This window comes from Amphiprion ocellaris, chromosome 7 (genome assembly GCF_022539595.1).
Source record: "Amphiprion ocellaris isolate individual 3 ecotype Okinawa chromosome 7, ASM2253959v1, whole genome shotgun sequence".
In the NCBI taxonomy this organism is placed as follows: Eukaryota; Metazoa; Chordata; class Actinopteri; family Pomacentridae; genus Amphiprion; species Amphiprion ocellaris.
The window spans coordinates 36,555,624-36,574,789 of record NC_072772.1 but is presented as its reverse complement, the minus strand read 5'-3'; the positions used below and the strand labels follow the sequence as shown (position 1 = coordinate 36,574,789).

The window sequence follows — 19,166 nt, the reverse complement described above, 5'->3', positions numbered from 1 at the left end:
ACATCTAGATAAACTAAATGTTCTGCGACTCCAAAATCAGATCAGAAACCTGTCATTTAGGAGAAAAGTTGCCTCTGACTGCAGGATGACGGTTTTACCAAGTTTTGTGATTATAATAATCCCATTTAAACCTGTATTTTTTGATTGATGGCCCCTATAGGATGTAATAAATGCCACATCACTGGTGTTTACAGTTTTGTTTTGAGAACCAATCCAGGCTCAAGATCATTCTGTTAGAGTTCAGTGACTAGATTTACCTTTGCAGCCAAATTCAATACAAAAATCCCAAACTAAACTTGATATTTAACAACAAATACGAACATTAAATGCAGCAGCTACTCCAAAAAGCAAATATTCTGGTGGAAGTCGGTTATAATACCAGATCCTCTCCAAGTTTTCTTGACGCAGGCAGGAGCAGCATGCAGGCTAAATTTAGTCTTTCCTGTTGACTGAAGCCACAGTGTAATTTGAATTTCACATCACTCGTTGAATATTTTATTTGGGGAGAATGTTCAGTTACATTACCTCCCCCAGAGTTAGCAGCCTTTAACTCCCGTCTGCTCTCCGGACGGCGACGGACACGAACGAGTGTGAACTCGCTGTCGGCTTCAGAGGCTGAATTTTTAATAAACTCCAACTGTGATGCTAACAAAAAAAAACTTAGACTCCTCATGACATATGAAACATTGGGCTCTGCACATGAATGTGTTCAAAATAACTGTTAGCATAAAAGAAAATGCCTGCAAAGATAACTCTGGAAGCTCCAAACAGCATTTTCTTGGCATTTTTTGTTCCCGTTGCTGTCATTTTCCCTCATTAATTTTTAAAGTCCTGCAGCTCTACGGAAATGGAACCAATAGAAATCATAAAAAAAGTAAAAGCTAAAGTTGAATTTCTTTGATTAATTATTTTATGAAAAATGGAAAATCCTTAAATCAACATGTCCAACATTTTTCCAAGTGTCCACAGATGTTACCAACAATGGAAAAAATAAATATTATCAACTATATTTAACATTTTTTACTAGTTTCCATACTTGTCTCCTGTTTGCTCTGTGTAAACACTGCCTGCAGTTCAACTGAAATGTGATAAAACTTTAATAAGCATGTCCAATATTTTTCCAATTAACCCCAGTTGTTACAAAGACTGGAATAAAATGTAGACTCTACATATTGTAGGTATTTTACTTACATTTTCATTTGTTTTCAAATTTATCCGTCTATTTTGTGATAACACAGCCTGCAATTTAGCAGAAAACTCCCTGAATTTTTGCCATATGAGTGTTTATTGCAGCTGAGTCACTAATATCTTCACGGTTGTGTCAAGAATCGCAGAATTGTTAGGTTTTTATAGAATCTAGTTGGAGTACATTCTATATTTTTGGCACATTTTTAAATGAGACATGTAGAATAAAGTGACTGAAGGCTAAAACTGGACGGTTTCAGGCTGATTTAAGATTTCACCTCATTCTGACAGTCAAGATAACTTAAGTTATTTTAAATTTTGTCATTTCCATTAAATTTTTTAATATTTATCTTGTATTTATATATATTTTAGTCCAGGTGGTGATAATCCCTGGAGAAACTGGACGTCTTTTCAGTTAAAAAAAAACCTCAAGTAGACGTAGAAACTTTTGCAAAACTCTGGATTTTTTTTTGCTGTTTCCATTAATTTCTTCTCTTTTGACACTTCAAAGTGCACACAAGTATAGTTTACAGGCACAGAGCTGATGAAAATGAAATGATTCAGCCTGAAGGAACTAATTAACTCCTCTTTAATTGTAGGAATTAATAATCCTGATCATGATTAATTGAACAGCCTTAGAAGGTGCTGTTCTTCCAGGCTGAATCTTTTTATTTTCATCAGCTTTGTGTCAGAGAAAAAGTTAATGGCAAAGGCATCAAGACGTCCCCAATTCTGCAAAGTTTAGATGCTCACTTGAGGTGGTTTTACTTGAAATGAACCTAAAAGAACCTACTGAAGCTCCTAAGATACACCAAAGACACATGAAATGACCAAAACAAGACAAAAAACAACAGCAAAGAGACAAAACTGTTGAGTTTGTAGAGACTAGCTCAATATTTATGACAATGTCCAGGCAAACTGACTACAAAGGGACCAAACTATACCAAAGACACATAAAAAATGTAGCAGTGCATAACAGACATTATTGCACTGCTACATCTTTGCACTTTTAAACTTTATTTTTTTAAGCCACTTTATACTGTCATTGTCTTACAGTGTGTCAATACTGTACTATTTCATCCTCATCTCTCACCCCTGTATATATTGTAAATATTATTACTACTGTTCTATTATTATTTTATTCCTATTACTATGTCTATTGCTACATAAGCTGCTGTAACAATGTGAACTTCCCCTGGCGTGGGGAGAAATAAAGGACTTATCTTATCTTATCTTATCTTAAAACAACGAAAAGAAGACACAAAACAAGACACAAAACAGTGAGTTTTGATAGTTTAAGACACATAGCATGTAGAGACAAAATAACTACAAAGAGCATACCAACTATACCAAGACTATACTTTCAAGAACCTACAAGAAAAGTCCACTTACTGAAGCTCCAAAAATATATTAAAGACATATTAAATAACTGAAACAAGACACAAAACAACGGTGAGTGTGGAGACTGAAAATGTAGATATTTTAAGACGTATAAAGACAAAGACTGACTACAAAGAGTATACCAACTATAACAAGACTATACCAGTTGCTTTCTACTGAAGCTCCTGAGATACACCATAGACACATAAAACAATCAAGACAAGACACAAAATGAGACAAAAAACAGTGACTTTGTGGAGACTGAAAATTTAGAGCGTTTAAGACATACAGCATGTAGAGAGAAACAACGACTGACTACAAAGAGTATATCAACTATAGTAAGACAAGTCCAGTTGCTTCTGCTGAAGCTCCAAAAACATTTAAAACACATGAAATGACCAAAACAAGACACAAAATAACAGCGAGTTTGTGGAAACTGAAAATTTAGATAGTTTAAGACGTATAGCATGTAGAAACAAAGACTGACTACAAAGAGTTTACCAACTAAACCAAAACTATACTTTCAAAAACCTAAAAGAGAAGTTGCTTCCTTGTGAATCTCCTAGAAACACTTGAAATGTGCGTAAACTTTAGGAAACTTGTATCTTACCGGAGGCAGCAGCTACAGTGGCGTCCTCCTCAGCACCGGGGGCGCACTCCGTGTTGGCGCGTTTGCTCTTAGGGATGACGCGCTTCTTGAAGGAGGTCCAGATCTCGTTGGCGTGTTGCGTCACCGTTCCACCTGCGGTCACCTTCTCCTCCTCGCCTCCTTCTGCTTTCTCCTCGCCGCCCTCCGTCTTGGCCTCATCGGCTCCTCCCTCCGCCTTCGCCTCCTCACCGCCCTCTGCTCCTCCCGCCACTGCCTCCTCTGTCTTGTCGGCGCCATCTTTGTCGGAGCTCTTGGCCTTGCCGCTGATGCCGACCATGGATGTGTCTCTCTTCAGGCCCTGGAAGGTCCAGGAGCGTTTCAGCTTCCACCTCTTCTGGCCGGACTCCTTGGAGTCGAGCGTGGAGGAGTCGCCGCCGCCTCCTTCAACTCCGTCTACTCCGTCCTCCTTGCCATCCTCGCCACCGCCGCTCTTCTTGTGGGCCTTCTGGGCCATGAGCTTCTTGAAGGAGTGCCAGCGCTTCATGTGCTTGGTGGTCGCCGAGGAGGACGAGGCTTTCTGCTCTCCGTCAGCGCCTCCTTCTGCTCCTCCGGCAGCTCCTCCCTCCTCAATGGTGGAGTCTGCGGTGGTGTTAAGTGCTTCTGGATCTTCAAGCCGATCCAGGGACTTGGACCGAACCTTTACTTGTTTCAGGGATTCTGAGGCGCCGCCGTCCTTCTTCTCGGTGCTGCGATGTGAGAAGATCCTCGCAACCGGCTTCCTGATCAGATCTCGGACTGTGGATTTGGCCTCCGCCGGTTTGCCCTTCTCGGCTTTCTTCTCGTCCTCCTTCTCGCCGTTTTCTGCCACCTTCTCCGTTGCCTCTTCGCCTTCTGCGCCTCCCTCGGCCACTGCGGCCTCCTCGCCTCCTTTCTCCGCCTCCTTCTCGCCTCCTTCAGTGGCGCTCTCCTGCTCCTTCTTCTTCCGTCCTCCCATCACCTTCCCCAGGCCGCTCTTGTTGAGGAAGGAGTCCAGAAAGGAGGTCTTGGGCTCGGAGGAGGAGGCATTTTCCGAGCTCTGGGTGGGTGCTGCCTCCTCGCTCGCCGCCGCCACTCCTCCCTCCTCGTTTCCTGCAGCTGCCGCCGCTGTGTCGTTATTCACAGTCTCTTTATTATCGACAACCTCGCTGTTGACGGCCGTGCCATCTTTATCGACAACCTCGCTGTTGACAGTCTCTGAGTTTGCATTGTTGGCCGGCTGCTCCGCCTCCGCCGGCTTGCTTTCGGGGGTTTTTCCGTCTTCCTGGACCACCGGCGCTGCACTGGCCTCCGTCGCCGCCATCTCAGAAAGGGGAAAACAAACAATAAGAACTAAAAAAGCGTGTTCCTTCCTCTGCCTTCCCTGGCCTGCTGCCCTCCTCTTCCTCTCTCGCTCTGGTGTTTCGTTCCTCCCGCTGTGCTGGTGCTCTCAGGTCATGGAGAGCTGGGTGGAGAGCAGTGGCGAGGAGGAAAGATACTCAGCATCCTACTCGACCTCCAAACTCCTGCAGAGGAGAGGGGGATGAAGGTGGCCGGGGTGAGGAGAGAGGAGAGGCACAGATGGTTAATAGTCTGAATCAACACCATAGACACTCAATTAATCTGGTCTAGACCGTGTGTTGAATGGGGAATGAAGTGTAACATAATGGAGGATCTCAGCGGGAAATGCAACGCAATTATGATGTTTCCTAATCAGTCACTCTTCCAGAATTCACACCCGACGTGGGACGTACGCACTCTCCTCCTATTTCTTTTCAACAAAATGCCTGAAGTGGGAGGATTTTTTTTGGAAACGCTGCAGCAGACAGCAGCAATAAAAAGGCCTCGCTTCCTAAACGCTTAATGTTTATTCTGTCTGGAGTTCTGGCAGACCCTGAGTTGGCAGATATTTGAAATTGTTTTCCATTTGATCGTCCCGTCACGCTCAGACGAGATATTTATGATGATGCATGTTGAATGCCTTGGAAAAAAAAAATCTGCCAACCCTGCTTAAAAGAGCAACTTAGCATCACATGCCTGTGCACAAGACAGACTGAAAGGAAATAGAGAGAATCGAAGCAGCGGAGGTTCTCTAATTTGTGAATTCTAAATCATTCTGAGCAAAAAAAACTGCTTCCATCAATCTCAGGAGCCATTTTCACATCAACACCGCTTCAAAATGCACTTTACTTTCACTTTATTTAAGGATGAAACTGTCAATATATCATATTTCCTCTAAATTTATCAACAAATCCCACAAAAGACCAAATTTTAGCCCATTTCTCACTACTTTTCTGATAAAACGTCATAAAATGTATGATCGATTAGCTGCAGTACCTGGTTGCACCACCAGGTGGAGCCTCTTCCTTTTTACTGATGTGAAGTTACAGGTGTGTTTGCAGAGCGCCCACAAGTGGTTAATAAACAAGAGCTCCTTCCTGCTAACTGAGGAAGTCATGTTGATGAACTTTGCAGTATGAAGTTGTAAAAATGTTTCTGGTGGCCGTCCGGTTTAGCTAGCTACCTGAGGCTAATGCTAAACTAGGATTTTCTAATGCTAATACAGCTAAAGTGGGAGTTTTTTGGAAATGCCGCAGCAGACAGCAGCAATAAAAATGCCTCGCTTCGGTCCAACAGACCCTGACCTGGCAGATAATTGAGACAGTTTAAAGCTAGCTACCTAAAGCTAGTGCTAAGCTAGGATTTTCTAATGCTAATACAGCTGCAGTGTTTGGATTTATTGGAAATGCTGCAGCAGATAGCAGTAATAAAAAGGCCTCACTTCCTAAACGCTGCAAGTTTTTTCTTTCTGGAGTTCCAGCAGACCCTGAGTTGGCAGATATTTGAGATAGTTTTACGCTAGCTACCCGAGGCTAATATTAAGCTAGGGCTGGGATCAAATGTTGAAGATTAATTTCAAATGCAGTTGCTATCTTTTTATTTTTAATGCTTAATTCAGTAACCTGTTGTTTAGTTTACCTGTTCTTCTAACTTAAACGTTTATTTTGCTTTTCTTGTCGTATATTAATCACTTGGATTAGTTAACAGAAAAACAGAAGGTTTGAAACCAGTTTTATGACAGATTTTGTTTAAAAAATGCATCTTTTTCATGTAGTTTCTAATTATACATTTGCACCATTAAACTGTCAACATAATCAAGCAAGCTGTTATTATTTAGTTTTTTCTGAACTGAAATCCACTACAGATGTTCAAATCTTAATCTATTTGGTGTTATTTATGCCACGTAATGCGGAAAATAACAGCTGTTTTTTAAAAAGATTTATGTGTTTGCAGCTGGAAAGACTCTGAGCCAAAAAAGGATTCACATTTATCCGGTTTTACGGATCTGAAATAAGCAAAAGGAGGAGTTTCAGTGGAGAATAAATGTTAATAAATGGTTGCTGAATGTAAACACGGTGTGGGATGCGTCAGACAGTTTTAGTCGCAGCAGGTGCAGGTCTGCTCAGTTTGTTTTCCATTAATAAAAAGCATCGGCGGCTCGTTTCTCAGTTGTAACGCCTCCGGAGGATCCAGTGAATGAATCAGCAGATCGGTGAATCACCCTCCAGACACTCGGCGGCGCTCAGGTGGAGGCCGAGGTGTAAACAGAAGCATCACATGCTCCAGATAATCCATTTACTGCCTCCGTTTCTGCCGTTCCGTCCTCGTTAGAGCTGCACAAACGCTGGCTTCTGTAAAACGTAGAAACACCGACTGCTCTGGAAACACTCCGGAAGTCTGACAGAAAATATACAATAAAAACTGGAACATTCTGATGTCGTAAAACTGTAAAAACGGGTGGAAATAACCACAAATATCTGCCAAATATTCATGTTTTTAGTTGATTTACAAGCAGTTTGTAGTTACAGTCAACATGTGAATTAATATTTGTTTTTATGAGATTCCACTAGATCATATCTCTACTTTAAGAAAAGGGAAAATGTGTAAAAAAAAAAAAAAAAAACAAACTGTTTAAATGTATTTATTATCTATAACCTATGTATACATAAAATCATGTTTTTTGCTGATTTTAATCCAATAATAAATGGTTTAATCCAACAGTCAGCACACAACTATTTGTAAAAAATAGTTTTTTTTTTCAGTTTTGCCTTGTTTTTTTGTTTTTTAACGGTCCAAATCTCAATTAATGCTATTTTTCATGTTATTTCATTGCAAATTCTCTAGGACTTCTAGAAAATCTGAATCATTTACTGTTTTTGCTGCTATTTGGAGGTTTTTCTTTCAAATAACGGCAAATGTTAGTAAAATATTGACATTTTAGCTGATTCAAATACAGCTAAACTATAATTTTATGGTATTAATGAAGTAATAAGTGGTTTAATTTTACAGTCAGCACACAATTATTTGTAAAAATACAGATTTTTTTTCATTTTTGCCTTGTTTTCTTGTTTTTTAAGTCAAATTGTGAATTAAAACTTGCTTTTTAAAAAATGTTATTTATTATATTTATTATAAATCTGAATTATTTACGTTTGTTGTTGTTTGGAGGTTTTTCTTTCAAACAACAGCAAATATTAGTAAAATATTGACATTTTAGCTGATTTAAGCACAGTTAAACTGTATTTCTTCTGTTCACACATTGTAAAAGAACTTTTTAAAGTAAATTATCTACAGTTCTGGCTATTTTTTAACAGTCAACTTATAAATTAATGCCTTTTTTACAATCTGAAATTTAACAAAACATGGGAATGATCATTTACTATTTTTCAATAATTTTTTCTTCCAAATCCCAGCAATTATCTGTAAACTAATGACGTTTACTGATTTAAATGCAGTAAAAAGTAGTGTCATTGTGCAAACCTTTTAGAAATAATATGTGGACGGGGAATAATCGGTCAATTAACAGTAAATTTTTCAGAAAATCACATTTTTTTCCAGCTCGTCTGCACGCTGACCTGATTTCACCTCGTTTTATAGTTTCTGTCACCTTTGCTCCTTAGAATCAACCGTCATGAAAACATTTATACGCCATAACCTTTAGTCTGCTTCACTTTAAAGCAGGCTTTTTGCCGCCGTGTGACTCTCATCATGGATTAGTTTTATCAGTCCTGTAACCGTCGTCTTCGCTGGACAGAATCAGCACAATAAAAGACGATTAGAGCTGCTAGAAGTGTTGATCGTACAAAGGATGCATATAAAACGGCAGAGTTTTATAGCGGAAAGTCCAAACAATGCCCACTATAAAGTCTTATCTTGACATCTGACACAAACATAAACTAACTGAAGCTTCATTTAGATTCTTTCTAGGTCACTGAGCTTCTTAAAAAAACGGCAAATTAACCGAAGAAGCTGCTGAAGTGGACGTAGTTTTGTTGTGTTTCTTTTCTGTTGCATCAGAGTCAGTGGTTCAGCGTTATAATAAGGTTTATATTTACTCTCTAGTTCACACTTTGGTTAGTTTTTTTGACTAGTTTTGGACAAAATTTTGTGATTTCAGGCTACAGTAGAAGCTAACTAGCTGCTTGTGAACAGAGAAGCTTCTAGTCTCCATCAGCTGAGGACCTATGAAGTTCTAATGTCAGATTCACTGAATTTGGTTTTGAAAGTAGAAAATCAACAAATTCTGAGTGGTTTTGAACAAGTTTTAAACCATTTTTTGTCATGTCTAGGTGTTTGTGACAGAGAAGCTTCTAGTCTCCATCAGTTACTGGAGCAGCTCTAACAGCTTTGAGACTAAAAAAAATACTTTCAAAAGACTAAAATAAAGAGTTCTAAGGTTAGATTTACTGAATTTGACTGTAAAGGTTTTTAAAAAATCAAACAAGTTATTTTGAACAAGTTTTGAACATTTTTTTTTATTTCAGGACACATTAGAAGCTAGTCAGGCACAGAGAAGCTTCTAGTCTCCATCAACAAAGCAGTTGTTTTCTGAATATTGGTAGCTTATTTATTATAAATATACAAATTTTCTGACCCATTTCGGTGTAAAGAGGCCTAGCATTATAGAAACAAATGGTCTATTTGTTAGTTTGCAGACTGAATCTTTGCTACGCTGTGCTAGGTTTACTGTATTTCTACATCCTTTAAAGTGTCTTTGACCCACAAAACTCAAACTTTGGCCTATTAACTGTGCAGTTGCATAAATTTGGGGATATTTATTTGAAAAAACAGCCTCAGGACGAAGAATTTAAGTCACCGGTAGCTTGCTAGCTTGAACGCAGAAACTCATCCACGTTTATTAGCGTCAATGTTGTTCATCAGGTGCAAAATACTAGCAGCTAGCAGCCACAACCGTGCACGGCTCCCGCTCATTTCTGTCCTTTTTCTCCCAGCTGTGACTGAATAATTCATCCTGCACAGTTCATCAGGAGCGACGGCCCTCAAACGTCAGCCACTTTGGCTGCGATTATTCCAGTAATATGTTTGTGTGCAGCGGCAATGGGCGGCTTTGATTCGTCTTTGCTCAGGCTGTTTGGAAAAGTCACATTAGCGGCTGGATTTGGACAGAAATTACGAAGCCCTTGATCTAATATTCTGCTCATCAATAATTCACGCAGCGGTGGCTGGATTCATCAAAACACTTCACATGCAAGTGTAGAATCTGTCCTCCGCTGGTCTGTCAGTCGCTGTCTGAAATGAGCTCACATTCTGTTTCATTTCACTTTGCACCTTTGTTCTGGTGGTAAAATACAACTAGTCCACAGTATCTGCATGAACCCTGTTTACCTGTGGTGTTCTGAACTGCTTAGGTTTGGTTTTATATCGGGTTTATCCCAGTTTGCTGCATGTTTTTTCAAAGTAAAGCAAACTGCATGATCCAGTAAGTCTGTTATTGAACATTAAGTTTGACGAATTAAACCAGTAGAGACAAAACTATTCATATTTTCTTTGTGATCGTTGCATGATTGCAGCCAAAATCATAACTGAGATCATTCCAAGCAAGATTATCATATACATATGCATTTTTATATTTTAATAAACAAAGCACTACTCTTCCTTCCATGTTATGCTACATTCTATTTGCATCAAAATAAGACTCAGTAATTTCAATTTGAATTCAGAGCATCTCCCAGAGGCTGACTACCCAAATTGTGTCTTATTGGTAGATGCTACAATTTACAGATGTTCCCTAAAGGCCTCACCTGCTAGCTAGATGCTAACTAGGTGCACAGAGAAGCTTCTAGTCTCCATCAGTTACTGCAAAAATGACCTTGAACAAAATAAAGTAATGTCAGATTTACTGAATTTGACTTTAAGAAGAAAACATCAACGAATTCAGAGTTGTTTTGGACAAATTTTGATTAGTTTGGGGCAAATGTGGGGGATTTTAGGCTACAGTAGACAGCTGAGAGACTGAAAATTAGTTTGAACAGAAAGAAGTAAGGGCAGATTTATGCAATTTGACATTAAAAGTAATAAAATAGACAAATTCTGAGTTGTTCTGGGCAAGTTTTGATTTGTTTTTGAAATTTCAGGCTACAGTAGAAGCTAGCTAGGTGCTTGTGCACAGAGAAGCTTCTAGTCTCCACCAGTTACTGCAGCAGCTCAGGTCAAAATTTAACCTGAACAGAAGGAAGTAACGTCAAATTTATTGAATTTGACTTTAAAAGTATAAAATAGACAAATTCTGATTTGGACGCATTTTGGTGATTTCAGGCTAAAGGAGAAGCTAGCTAGGTGATTGTGCACTGAGAAGCTTCTAGTCTCCATCAGTTACTGCAGCAATTCAGACAGTTGAAAGACTAAAAATTAGTTTGTAAAACATGAAATAAGGCGTTCTAATGAAAGATTTACTTACATTAGAGAAGCTATTATATCTACAAGGGCTCAGCATTTTTAATATCGCAGTAAATTGTGTTTATTTAATGGTGGGAAACCTAAATCGTCATTTATAATCGATTATTAGTGCAGCTCTATTCTGTATTTAAACGGTTTGAAACACAACAGCAAAAACATTAACACAACATAATGGATACAAAATGCATATAAACAGCGTGTTTCATTTGACATTTCTGTGTATTTTAAGCTCTTCTTATGCTAATTTTACAGCATTAAGATGGTATTTGTCAAAGGAAGGGGCGATGGAACAGATGCGTGTTGATAAAGCTGGAGAACCTGAACCTGAAGCCTTTCAGGAGGTAAAAGAGGAAAAAGATCAACGACGAGAATTCATCGATTTACGGGACTTAAAGAGCTTCAATCGGACGTCCTCGTAGAGTTTCTGCTGCTTTTGAGTCACGTTCAGCCACACGAGACAGAGCCGCTCTTTGTTTCGGTTTCTCTTTCATTTCTTTTTTTCCTCCCCGTCTTGGCGGCTGATTGCGCTGCAGCAGCATTAGCGAGTCGGATGGTGGATGTGAGGCTGAAGCCCCGAAGGTGTTGGAACAGCATCAGACGGAGGAGGACGACAAAATGGAGGGAGGGAGGAAGACGAGGAGGAGTGATGCAGACATGGGCTGATTGTGAATCCACTCTCTTTTCTTTTTTTTCCAGTTCGTTCGCCTTTTCCCGTCTGTCCTTCTGTCTGTCGTCTGTCTGGGTTTTCATCTCGTCCGTCTGCATCTTTTCCCTTCTTTCATTCATTCATTCTTTCTTTCTGTCCGATGTTCATTCAGCTTTTTGATTCTTTCTGCATCACATTTTCTTCTCTTCCTCCTCCTGCATCTTTTTTTATGACCTTTTCCATCCGTCTGACACTCTCTCAGTCCCAAATTCATCTTTTGTTTCAACCGAGAGCGATCCGGCGTTCCCGTAACCTCATTATAAAGTCAGATTTAAAGAAGGAAAATGAAGGACGAGGCGTTCGGTCGTAATTATGAATCTGCAGTTTGACACCTGTTCTGGTTTATCAGCAACAGTTGACCTCGTCCACCTCTATCACCTGGTTTAACAGCTGCATATACCATAAAGATGTGCCTTAAATCGACGTCTAATGATTTTTTACCCCATTAAGTGTCAGATATTCATGAAGTAAACAAATCCCTCCATTTCCTCTTCTCCTCGTTAGCGTTTGTGTGATTAAATGATGGTAGTTTTCTTATAAATTAAGAGATTTAATATCCGTTACACATAAACACATGCCAGTCTTTGTTAAAGTGCCTTGTTTCTGCACATATCAGTTAACCAACATGATTTTTATTGTTTATTAATTGCTTGGTTATTTTCTACATCAATCGTTTAGTAGTTTGGTATTTAATGTCAAAAATGTCTTGTTTTGTCCAAAGATATTGAGTTTACTGTCACAGAAAAGTAAAGAAACCAGAAAATATTCACATTTATGAAGCAAAAATAAGCGAATTTTGCCTCTGAAGTTTAATATCTAACATTTAGTGAGTTTAGTAGACAATGAACCAAATATAGAAACATGAAATGATGGAACTGATAGAAACTGTCAAACTGGCATCTTTATGCAATTCCGGAAACCCTTGGAATACTTTTAAATTAGCAGGTGTAGATCTAAAATGAAGCATCTGTCCACTCACGCATCCAAAAACACCTCAGGTTCCAGATTTTATGGGTGCAAATTTGAGTCTGAGCAAAAAAATTGCATCTTAAAGGCCTCATAATGCCTAAAACTAAGTTCTCTATCGATCACCTCAACTGTTCAGAATGATATTCAACTTCCGAACACATCTTTTGCTTTTGGAAAGCAGAAATATTGGCTGCAGACCACATTCTAGCGTTGGAAAGACGTGTTTTATTTGAAGCTTTAACCTGTATAGCATCGATGCACAGATATGTTCTACGAAACATTCAAGGTGAAATACAGCATTAATATAGCAGGAATAATTCTACATATAGCAGAGTATTTATGTCCTGTTTGTTGTTTTTTATGTTTTGGCACCTTGTTAGTGCATGTGAGTCTCTTCCGTTGAAACTGTTGGTAAAAATGAATGCAAAATTTATTTTATTTTCATTTTGATGGAACAACCAGGTACTACAACATGCTTTAACCAGATTTTAATCGTGCAAATGGTAGTTCGTCTGCTGTCATTAACCCCCACATAAGTCTTTGTTATGGTGCCCGTTGCTAGCTAAACTCCCACAATGCTCTCTGCTTGTCAACTTGAACTGTAGTGTCACTGACAAACTAAACAGTAAGGCGCCACCTGGTGGAACAAACAGGTACTTCAATCACATTTTATTCGTATAAACATCTGTTTGAGATTAAATTCTGTCTTTGGTGGTTCTAAATATGTGAACTGGAAGCTTAAAACTACTCTAGTTGTTTGAAATACCTGAAAAATCACTAATATTTCGTGCCTGAAAATTAACACCAGAAGTTCCTGTTTTAATCGTCTAAAAGAAACAACTTTAAAGAATAATATCACACAATCATTTAAATCTAGTCCACAATGAACCACATTTAGAAACACAAACTGATGAAAATGTCAGATTTCTCCTCTACTTGTGGTAAATAAGCATCGACTGCTGCCGTGACATTGCGATCTTCACCCATAAATGGACCTGTGAGGCTCTAAAATGACGTAGTTTGTGAACAGATTCCACATAACCAATGTAATGAATTAACGTCTGATCCTCCTCTGGGCAGCTGTGAGTTAAACCAACTGATGATTCCACACAGAAACCACAATAAATCTTCATTTCCACTCCCAGAATCATCAACCTGGCGCTCACACTGGCAGGTACAAAAGGACGAAGCTGTAGAATGGGAGTCACTTTCTGCAGGTTCACTTGTTACGCCGCAAAACAAACACGATACCAGCTGGAAGACAAAAGACTCGCTGCCTCTCTGTACCTGAAAACACCTTTACAAGCTCGTCCATGCTCCCGTTTGAGCTGAACAGACACTTGAATTTGAGTTTCCGTTCCACTAATCTGCAACAGCAAATACAGTCTGGGAGAAAAAGTAATGATGTCGTCTTTATCGGCGTAATGAGAAAACATTAGAATGGATCTGGAGAGCCGCATTTGATTTGTTTTCCAACGACGTCCGCTTGTGTTGAAGCTCTGGTAATCATTTCTGTGTTAAAGTCAAATCCCCAAGCTTCAAACTTAACGAACCCGATCGACGCATTCATCCCCAACGAGGCAAAACGGTTCAGGAGCAAATAAAGGTGAGTGTGAAGGAATGTCTGAAAGGAAAAAAGTAAGAAAAAACAGCTGTTTATTACTGTCTGTACCTGTAGGTGGCGACCTTAACGCAGGTTTAAACTGTAGTCGTCAATATATTTAGTCAGGACTCCTTCATTTAAACATGCTAGCTGCTTTTTAGCATCGTCTTTCTACATACAGGGAAGTTTGATCAACCTGTAAACATCAGAACTAGACGCTACAAGTCTTCTGTCCTGATCTGAACCCAACGATGTCACTCTGGGCCAATCGGGGATTTCTTTAAGTGATCGTATCAGATTTAACTGAAACTTAATCCGTTGTTTACGTCCACGGTCGTTAAGGGTCACAGAAGTCGTTGTCATGGTGCCCATTCCTAACTAAAACTCCACAATCCTCTCGTTTGCCAACGTTGACCTGAGTGACAAACTAAACTGCTAGAGGCGCCACCTGGTGGAACAACTGGGTACTACAACAGAACAACTTTAACTAGATTTTAATCGTACAAATATCTGTTTGATGCTAAAATCTGCCTTTAATGGCTCTAAATATGTGAACTACAAGCTTATTTCATGGAAAAAGGCCAAATCACGCATTAAATATGTGTTATCCATCAACGTGTGCTAAATATCCAGTTTTTACTGCTGAGAAAAAGCTAGCATTAGCATGGATTAGCAACCCTGTTGCTGTGATTAGAGTAGGGTTAGCAAAAAACAAATAAAACACAGAATAACAATGCTACCGTTGATGTGTAAGCTGAGCCAATCAAGCCTTTGATAGTTTATTACCAACTATTTTTATCATATTTATCCTTTATGACAGTAAACTGAATATTTTTGGGTTTGGGGGAAAAAACGAGACATTTCAAGACATCATTTTAGGTTTTGGGAAACACTGGTTGATATTTTTCATCATTTTCTGACCATTTTAATTGAAAAAATACTCAATTAATTAATTGAAAGTGTAAATAAAGTCAGTAATGTTGGCTTCTGAGTGTTGGATGTTTCTTCTTGGGTTCCGACAGATTTTGAGTCATTTTTTAAGAAGAAAAAAAGGCTAAATTCTCCAATTCTAGTTTCTACAATGTGAATGTTTTCTGCTTTCTTTGTCCCTTTGCGACAGTAAACTGAATATCTTTGGTTTTTTGCTCAAAACAACGTGTTTCAGGATTTGATTTTGGGGTTTTGGGAAACATTTTTCACCATTTTCTGATCTTTCCAAACATATTTTTGTTATTTTATCTGGTAGTTTGCAGCATTTAGAAACCAGATTCACTGCTGTCAGTTTCATTGATGATGATGAAGCAAGTTTTTTTATGCAGATTATAGTAAACTCTATAACTCTAAATTTATTGGTAACCGTTAGCATCTCCTGTCAAATAAATGTACCAAGAAATTTGACTCTAAATTCTGCCTGATTCCTTCTATTTGTTGGTGTTTTACACGTGCATAAAGGCTATTTCTGTTCTATTCTGACATTAGCGTCTTGTTAGCTTCCTGTTTGCAGAGATTCTCAGTTTTTTTATCAGAAACTTGAGGACTCTTTGTCCTGCAGACATCTTCGTCGTTACTTCATCCTCCAGCGCCTCTCGGGTGCATTTCCAGCTGCATGTGTTTCCGTCGTGCAGCTTTAATCCCTCAGGACGCCTCGAATGCAGCCATAATGGGGGTCAATAAGGAGGCGGCCGAGTGGCCAATCAACTATTTCCCACTTCACACTGCGATAATAGCCTCCTCTTCACACCTTCCAGCGATCAACAGACTCCGAAAAACTCCGACTGCTGCATTCACACGAACACGAAGCCTCCGTTTAACCCTTAGGGGAGCAGATTGGAAGCATTCAGAAGCTGTTTGTGTTCGTTTCAGACCCTGACATCTGAGCTGGAACCAGCAGGAAGATACAACAAAAGGTTTCTGCCGCTGCTCAGTTATTTTGGGAGTCTCTAAAATTAGCAACCATCGATTCACAAATCAATCCATCGCAGTTCACATTCTGTCTTCCTGGAGTCCCTGCAAACCCACTTGCTGTTAATTAAAGTCTGTCGAGTGATTTCTGGGTGGTTTCTCTGCATTTCACAGTCAAGGTCGACCTCATCCTTCAGTCTAATCTGTTTTAAATCGATCCCAGAACAATCCGGATCAAGCAGGAAGTCAGAAATCTCTTTTTGTGAATCATTAAAACAGCTTTATTCTGCTATGGTTTTGCATAATAACCCCGCAGAGCCGCTAACGTAGGAAAACAGCAGCGGAGGCGACATCCAGGTGATGTATGGAGTTCTACTTTTTGATGCATGGAGCCTCGCGGCCGGCACAGTTTTGGTAATAAGAAACCATCAGTCACGTTAAACGAAGGTGGCCTGCAGGTTCGGTTGGAGCGTTCACACTTTAGCTTTTCACTCAGGAGTCATTAAGAGCCGCCGTCCAGCTCCGGGACACGATGGAAGCGAAACAACGACCCGGAAATGAAGACCTGAACCAAGTCGTTTCTACAGTTCAAAGCCTTTTAATCGGATCGTTACCTGACAGCAGCGGAGGACCGGAGTTATGAGTCTGTAGGACGTTTAATTAGAGGGAACAACACATTTAAAGCTCTTTACAAATGTTAGTTTGTCTGCTGTCATTAACCACTACAGAAGTCTTTGTCATGGTGCCCGTTGCTAACTAAACCCCCACAACCCTCTCTCACCGGATTATGATCGTACGAATATCTGTTTTAAGAGACTTTTTAAGGGAAAAAGAGGTCATAACAGAGCAGGGTTCCTGAATCAAATACCTGAAAAATCACTAATATTTCCTCTAAAAGAAACCACTGAATGAATGCAAAATGAACTTTTGAATAAATCTATTTGTGTGAATAAATCTATTTGTGTGCATATTTCTGGTAGTATTTTAAATCTTAGACGTGTAAAGGTCTTAAATTTTACACCGAACAGAGCTTTGTTTTACTTAATCCAGGTTTCAGTCACACTGAACAACAACAAGCTTTTTTCTTCTGTTTAGGACAAACTGAATCAACGCCGACATCGAAAAACGTCTCTGAAGAGTCCCAGACGGAGCTTCCTTCTCTTCACGGCCGAGCGGCGATTACAAATCACAATAAAAATCTAATCGATTGTTCCCTGGTGTGAAGCCAAACGTCTGCAGAAGCCTCCAGGACGCTGCTCCTGGTTCTGGAGGCTGAAGAAAAACAGCTTTTCAGTCCTTCTGGAGCTGATTTCATTTAGGTTTTAATAAAAAAAAACACTGAGATTCATTTAAAGATTTCATTAAGTGACCACAGATTCTTCTCTAAACAAATCTGTACAATATTAATACTTTTCTACCTCTAAAATACCATTAATTTGTGCAATATTATTGTTGTTGTTGTTGTTGTTGTTATTATTATTATTATTATTATTATTATTATTATTATTATTATTATTATTATTATTATTATTCACAAAACCTTGTCTGGCTGCAGCTTCTCCAATGTAAGAATCTTATTTTATCTCATTGTAAACTGGAGCTGCAACAATTAATCAATTATTTGTCAATTTTTTTTAATTACTCTGCAGAGATTTGATGATCTATTCATGGGTTTGAGTCTAAATTCTCCATTTCTAGCTCCTTTAACGTGATCATTTTAGGCAAAACAGGACTTTACAGAAGCATTTTCCACCATTTTCTGACATTTTATGATAATTTTTATTCTAATTTATTAATCAACAGTGAAAATAAATTTGGTACTTTTGGTTCTAGAGTGTCAGTCAGACAAAAAGACATTTGAGAACATTGTCTTGCATCTTGAGAGCCATTTTTTAAAATAATATTTTGAGATATTTTAGTGATAATTCAGATTTACCCAGTCTGGTGATAATAAAGAATTATTTTATTATTTTTCTTTGGATTCTAGTGATTTTTGGAGCCAACAGGTTCCAAAAATGCACCAAACTGCCATTTTTTTGCCCTGATTAAGTCTGATTTTATCTCACTGCTGTAAAATTTGTCCCTGCAGGCCACCGTACGCAGTCCAACCATGAGCCAATCACATTCAAGCAAAGCCAGGTCCAGTATAAAACCGGCTTCTGATTGGCCGCTCGCTGTGAATCAGTGAATGGATCCAGGATGTGATTTTACAGAAAAACTTCAGGTAAGATGTTTGTTTTTGTCAGTTAGTGGAGAAAAAGTGAATTAAAAACAAAGTTGTGTCTTCAGAAATGAGTTTGAGCTGCAGGTTTGGTTTGTTGGGACAAACGGAAACAAACGTTTTCTAAGAAACGAGCCTCACAGTCTTCAGATTGTTCTCATTGTCCAACAATCTGATGCTTTTCTTCTCAATAATCCTTCAGTTTCTTCTATTAACGCTGGAATTATCGGCCCAAATAATCAGTTAGTTAAGTAGTTTAATCATTTTATCCAACAAAAACCATGTTTGGCTGCAGCTTCTCCAATGTGAGAACTTTGTTTTACCTCTCAGCAAACTGGAGCTGCAAGAAATCTATCAACTATTTGACGACTTTTGAATTTACTGGCAGTGATTTTGACGATGAGTCAGTCGGTCTGAGTCATTTTTTAAGGAGAAAAAAGCCTAAATTCTCCAATTCTAGCTTCTAAAATGTGAATATTTTCTGCTTTCTTCATGCCTCTGTGACACTAAACTGAGTATCTTTGGTTTTTGCACAAAACAACATCTTTCATCATGTGATTTTGGGTTTTAATTGACATTTTTCACCATTTTCCACCATTTTCAGACCATTTTAATCAAGAAAATAATCTACTAATTAATTGAAAGCATAAATAAACTCAGTAATGTTGGTTTTGACTGTTGGTCAAACAAAATAGGACGTTTGAGAGCATCTTTTCTTGGGTTCTGACAGATTTTGAGTCATTTTTAAGAAGCAAAAAGTCTAAATACTCTGGTATTTTCTGGTTTCCTTTATCCTTTAAGACCGTTAACTAGTAATCTTTGGGTTTGGGGGCAAAAC

General features: G+C 38.8%; 1 protein-coding gene across 1 annotated transcript in view; it reads right to left on the bottom strand.

The window, feature by feature from the left end:
- The window catches only part of si:ch211-137a8.4 (neurofilament heavy polypeptide), a 44,652-nt gene that overhangs the window by 9,669 nt on the left and 15,817 nt on the right, over positions 1–19,166 (bottom strand). The window contains exon 2 of the mRNA XM_023293970.3: positions 3,176–4,695. Within this exon, the coding sequence (XP_023149738.2) occupies positions 3,176–4,493 (1,318 nt within the window). The 5' untranslated portion in view covers positions 4,494–4,695. The remainder of the gene's footprint in view (positions 1–3,175; positions 4,696–19,166) is intronic.